The 6,000-nt window shown below is 42.6% G+C and overlaps 1 protein-coding gene across 1 annotated transcript in view; it reads left to right on the top strand.

Annotated features, from left to right (window-relative positions):
- Positions 1 to 1,603: 1,603 nt before the first annotated feature.
- strn3 (striatin, calmodulin binding protein 3) overlaps positions 1,604 to 6,000 on the top strand; it is a 45,961-nt gene continuing 41,564 nt past the window's right edge. The window contains exon 1 of the mRNA XM_039785454.1: positions 1,604 to 2,129. Within this exon, the coding sequence (XP_039641388.1) occupies positions 1,872 to 2,129 (258 nt within the window). The 5' untranslated portion in view covers positions 1,604 to 1,871. The remainder of the gene's footprint in view (positions 2,130 to 6,000) is intronic.

Here is a 6,000-nt window from a genome sequence, read left to right as displayed (position 1 = left end):
AATTATACATTGATTCAAAAGTAATTTTATGGATTTCTTAAAAAAAAAAAAGAAAGATGAAATACAATAAAATAGAAGCGCATTACATTCTAGATGTTAAATCAATTACATTATTTGTGTGTACTAAGTATTCAATTTGTCTTTAAGGCAAAAAATAAAATGTGTGTGTTTTTTTTAGGAAAACTGTATTCAAACAGCCCCAAAATCACCATCGCCAAACTCCACCAGACTCCGTGTAAATAATCAGGACTTTTATCATTGTAAAACACACTTCATTCAAAGTGGACAGAAACTGAATAAAACTACCAAAAGCTGTCTCTGGTTTGGTTGAAATAAACCCTTAATTCACCCATTTACATGTGGAGATATGCTGGCTCTATACACGCTAAAAGACCTGATTATTTACATGGAGTCTGGTGGAGATATGCTGGCTCTATACACGCTAAAAGTCCTGATTATTTACATGGAGTCTGGTGGAGATATGCTGGCTCTATACACGCTAAAAGTCCTGATTATTTACATGGAGTCTGGTGGAGATATACTGGCTCTATACACGCTCTAAAAGACCTGATTATTTACATGGAGTCTGGTGGAGATATGCTGGCTCTATACACACTAAAAGACCTGATTATTTACATGGAGTCTGGTGGAGATATACTGGCTCTATACACGCTAAAAAGTCCTGATTATTTACATGCAGTCTGGTGGAAATATGCTGGCTCTATACACGCTAAAAGACCTGATTATTTACATGGAGTCTGGTGGAGATATGCTGGCTCTATACACGCGCTAAAAGTCCTGATTATTTACATGGATTCTGGTGGAGATATGCTGGCTCTATATAACGCTAAAGTCCTGATTATTTACATGGAGTCTGGTGGAAATATGCTGGCTCTATACACGCTAAAAGTCCTGATTATTTACATGGAGTATGGTGGAAATATGCTGGCTCTATACACGCCTAAAAGTCCTGATTATTTACATGGAGTATGGTGGAAATATGCTGGCTCTATAACGCTTAAAAGTCCTGATTATTTACATGGAGTATGGTGGAAATATGCTGGCTCTATACACGGCCTAAAAGTCCTGATTATTTACATGGAGTCTGGTGGAGATATGCTGGCTCTATACACGGCTAAAAGTCCTGATTATTTACAAGGAGTCTGGTGGAGATATGCTGGCTCTATACACGCTAAAAGTCCTGATTATTTACATGGAGTCTGGTGGAGATATGCTGGCTCTATACACGCTAAAAGTCCTGATTATTTACAAGGAGTCTGGTGGAGATATGCTGGCTCTATACACGCTAAAAGTCCTAAATATTTACATGGAGTCTGGTTGACAGAAATTGAGGGTGTGCATTTGCCCATTAACGTTACATTGCAGCTTGTTTTGGACATGGGAATTTAGATTTCAGGTTGGAAAAAAAACAACCTAAGTTACCCATTAGTTGTCCTTTCTACTCATTCTATTTCTTTGTTTCCTACTTTCTCCCTTTGCATTGAACGTTACAAAGGTGGATGGCAAGGGGGGGTGGGGGGGAAAGCAGGATGGATCTTTCCCGTCATGCAGCGCGGCTGGGTTCTCCCTCCGTAATCATCGGATCCAGGGAGAGAGAGAGAGAGAGAGAGAGCAGTAATGGCGGCCGGTTAGAGCCACACACAAACACCGCGTCCGCAATCAGCCCCATTCACCGCAGCCCTCCGGGGGGCAGCCAGCCTCGCACACCGCGGTGGAGCCAGCGTGACAGACACGGAGCGGAGACCCGGGCTTTAGGAAGGGGGACGGGAATCATTCAGCGGAGCGCGGCTGCTTCTTGTTTCCTTCTACTTTTCTAAAAAAAAACAAAAAAAAAAACAAAAAAAAAAAACATGGATGAGCAGCCCGGAGGAGGAGGGGTCGGAGCCCCGAGACAGCCTCCGCAGCAGCAGCAAGGGAGCAACAGCAGCGGCGCTAATCCCTCGATCGGAGGTGGAGGTGGAGGAATCATGGTGCCGCACCAACAAGACGAGCTGCCCCGGCCCCAGCAGCAGTACACCATCCCCGGCATCCTGCACTACATCCAGCACGAGTGGGCCCGGTTCGAGATGGAGCGAGCGCACTGGGAAGTGGAGAGGGCCGAGCTCCAGGTTAGCACAATTAGCTTAGCAGTGATTTTAGGCTAAACCCCAAAGCTAAGAACGGATAACGTTAGCTACCTTACCGTGACGACAGTTAAGTTTAACGCAAGGCACCAAAATGACTAGTTAAGTTTAGGAAAAATATCGTGGTTTTGGATTAAAACACCCCCGATGAACTTACAATTGTTTCCTGGGTGAGAGTACTAAAATTATATTATTTTATTAGCATAGATTTAGTTAATTTTGCGTAAATTCCGGCCGTAGATGTATCCCTTCTAGCCACAACCGGCCGTAGATGTATCCCTTCTAGCCACAACCGTTACCGTTACCGTGTAATTAAAGCTGTTATAAAGCCACGTTATCTCTTCATCTTCACATTGTAGTTTCTAATTACCGTCCCTAATATTGTCCTTAACGGTCACAGCTAAACTAAATACTTGTAACCTAACGTTAGCTGGCTAAATGGCTAAGCTAACGGGTCAGAGCATAGACCGTACGGTCAGAGCGGCTTCGGTTACCGTTAGCTCAACTGGAGCTAGTTAGCCGTTAGCTCAACTGGAGCTAGTTAGCCGTTAGCTCAACTGGAGCTAGTTAGCCGTTAGCTTCACAGCGCTGTCAGAACTGTGAAGTTCTATCTTTTTTTTTTTCTTCTTTCATTTCATCTTTATTGTAACTTATACAAGTTATATGGAGGCCCATTTTCTCCAATGTGATGAGACAAAAAAAATCCTAAAAGTAATGTTTAATTGACCTAGCTAGCTAGTATCTTAAAACAATGATAAACTTTCTCAAAATAACCAAATGTCAATATTTGGAGGAAACTAGCTAAGTCAGTTTGAGAAACTAAGTCATTATTTTAAGAGCTGCTTGATAATGATGAAGAAAATAAAAATCATAATCCGTTATTTAGGTCAATATTAAAACCACGATTTTACATTATTATTCACAGATTCTTGGAAAGATGTTGCATTTATTGAACAAATCAACAGTGAAAACACCTTGAACTGTCAAATTACCCTTCGTAATTATCCTGTTGAACTTTTTCGTGTCAACAAGAACTATCAAAAAATTTGATTATTGTGAAAATAAAACCAGTATCCCACCCAGTGAGTTTGTATAAAGCCATCATGCTTTTTATTGGACAGTTCCCTGGCTGTAGATATGTTCATTCAGCTGTGTGTGTGTGTGTGTGTGTGTGTGTGTGTGTGTGTGTGTGTGTGTGTGTGTGTGTGTGTGGGAGTTCATGTCTTTGTCATAACACACCCTGCAGCAGGCGGACTGAAGTGGAGGCTGCCGTGTGTGTGTGTGTGTGTGTGTGTGTGTGTGTGTGTGTGTGTGTGTGTGTGTGTGTGTGTGTGTGTGTGTGTGTGTGTGTGTGTGTGTGTGATGACAGGGTCTCAGTACACATTGTTTGCTCTGCTCTGACTTGTTGCGTTGGGACTCTGGATGCCTTCAGCATGACTCCGCCAGAGTTCCTGATAAACGGCGAACACACAGACGAAGGTGCTGACATTCCTGCCTGTTAACAGCGACTGACTGCAGGAGGAGAGCCACCAAACTGCAAAGGCAATAAAAGGTCTTAATGGTCATATATTGGTATAAGCTGGGTGTAAGGCCTTCATTTGATAGGACAGCTTAGACATGAGAGGGGGAATGACATACAGCAAAGGGCCGCAGGTGGAGGACTGAGCCTCTGTATATGGGCGCACGCTCTACCAGGTGAGCTAACCAGCATTTTTAAAGTTTTGTTTTGTCCCACTTCCATGTAGGGATCAAGGGGGTAAGCTTCGCTTCAGAACTCGAACCTCCTATGGCGCCATTTTGTTGGTACCTGGCCATCACCTCCCGTTAGCATTCCACTGACTAGCATTCATATTGGCGCCACTTTGACAGAGAATAACTTTACATCTGAAGAGTTTAAAGACTCTATTTGTCCGTTGTTTATTTCTAAAGAAACACGACAACGTATAAAAGGCTCCATTACCTTGTACCTCACGTTATGGCTCCGTAGCAGACGCTTTTATAAAAATAGGCTAACAATTGGGTCATAACCACGAGACTTACTGTCACACAGTAGAGGAATTACCGTATAGTACAGGAGAAGCTCACAGGCAGTTTGGACTTCCATTATCTGTTTAGGTTTAATGACTAATGTTAACTAGCATGTTAGTGATCAGTAATTAGCCTGTGCCTATGTTATCTCCTTACATATACCTACGCTCTCCGTCTCTGTAAGATTGGGAATGATTGAGATTTCTCTCGGCACAGCTACCAGAAGACTTCACACTTTCAGACAGGTTGCTCACGTCACATCTATGCTGTCTCTCTCAGTTGGAGGCTGCTCAGTAAAGCTGGCCATCACTGGAAAAGTGCTTCTAATAGCCTTCACTGGTCTCTGTCCAGACCAACAGGGTCTGTTGGTCCATTATATATACGGTCTATGGTAGGGATGCACCAGTACACAGCAGTCGCACAGCTGATTATCCAGCTAAAAGTCAGTTTGTTTTTGAATAGTTTCTGCTCTAAAGTAGACAAACAGCCAGGTAAATACTCGTCTTATTCTCAGCACTTTGCAGCGTTTCTAATGTTTTCTCTAAACATCCCAGTCGTACAACAGTACATCCCAAAGAAAGCCCTCGATAACTGTCGTAAAATCCCGTCTCTGTGTCGACCACACAGGCGCTTTTTTTAAACCTGTTATTTGTCTAATTTGCCTAATCTTTAAAATATTATATTTGGGGGATTTTCCCTTTTTTATTTGATAGTGACAGTGGATAGACAGGAAAGGTGGGAGAGAGAGATGGGGGGGGGGATGACACGCAGCAAAGGGCAGCAGGTCGGACTCGAACCCGCCCCTAATTTGTCTAATCTTAACACTTCTTGAGATGTGATCTTCTGAAAGAACTAAACGGAGAAACAAGTGATTATTTGGACTGTCTTGAAACTGGCGAAGTGCCTCGTTTTTGACATGAAATATGAGAGAGGTTTTCTGTGAAGCGGTGACCGGAGGTTACATGTGATTTTGTTGGAAGTTCTTGCTCATTACGTTATCCCTTTTTTTTGCCAAATACTTTATGTGACATGTAACTGTGAATTATCCCTATTCGTTAGAGATGCACCGATTACAACTTTCTAGGCCGATTCAGATTTTCTTTGAGTTAGGTTAGATACCGATTTTAGCCGATACAATTTCATTTTTTCTAACCACTTTACAGCACACAAATATGTATTTTCTATCTTTTCTTTAATAGAACATGTGTTGAACAGATAATGGATCACTATATAATAGAACTATATAAATTACTCCTGGTGTGGGACATTCACACACATCTAAAGAGCAATGTTAGAACCATTTCCTTCTTTTCACATCTAATATCACACTAAAGAGGTGTGATTCTGGTTCTTGGTGTGGTCCCTCCACGCCCTACTGTCTCCTTGCAGGTTTTGCATATTGTAAACGAGCACGTGAAAACCGGCCAATTCCGGTCACCGGCCGCTCTATCGGTGCATCTCTAGTATTCATTGATAGATGTGACAGTCAGTCAGTGTTTTTCTCGGTCTTTGCTCCAGCAAAGGAAATAATGCGATTGGGTCAGTTTGCAGTGTGAACTGGGCCCAGTCTCTTCAGACCTGCTTTAACTGTAACTGGTGATGATTTAACTGTAGAATCACAGATGTTTAAAGCTGCACAGGAAGCAGCTTTTATGGCCCAGGCTCGTTAGAAGGACCTGAACTGTAAAATATTGATGCTCAGTCTGTATCTGTTGCCATCATTGACATATATATAAACTGGACTACCAGACCCCGTGTCTCTGGACCAGAGACCAGTGTGTGATATCAGAAGTCTCTTTCCTGGTGCTGGCTGAGCGTTACTGAGCAG

The sequence above is a fragment of the Perca fluviatilis genome, chromosome 20 (assembly GCF_010015445.1).
Source record: "Perca fluviatilis chromosome 20, GENO_Pfluv_1.0, whole genome shotgun sequence".
Lineage (NCBI taxonomy): Eukaryota > Metazoa > Chordata > Actinopteri > Perciformes > Percidae > Perca > Perca fluviatilis.
Note: the sequence above shows the minus strand (reverse complement) of the source record. Positions and strands in the feature narration are given on the sequence as shown.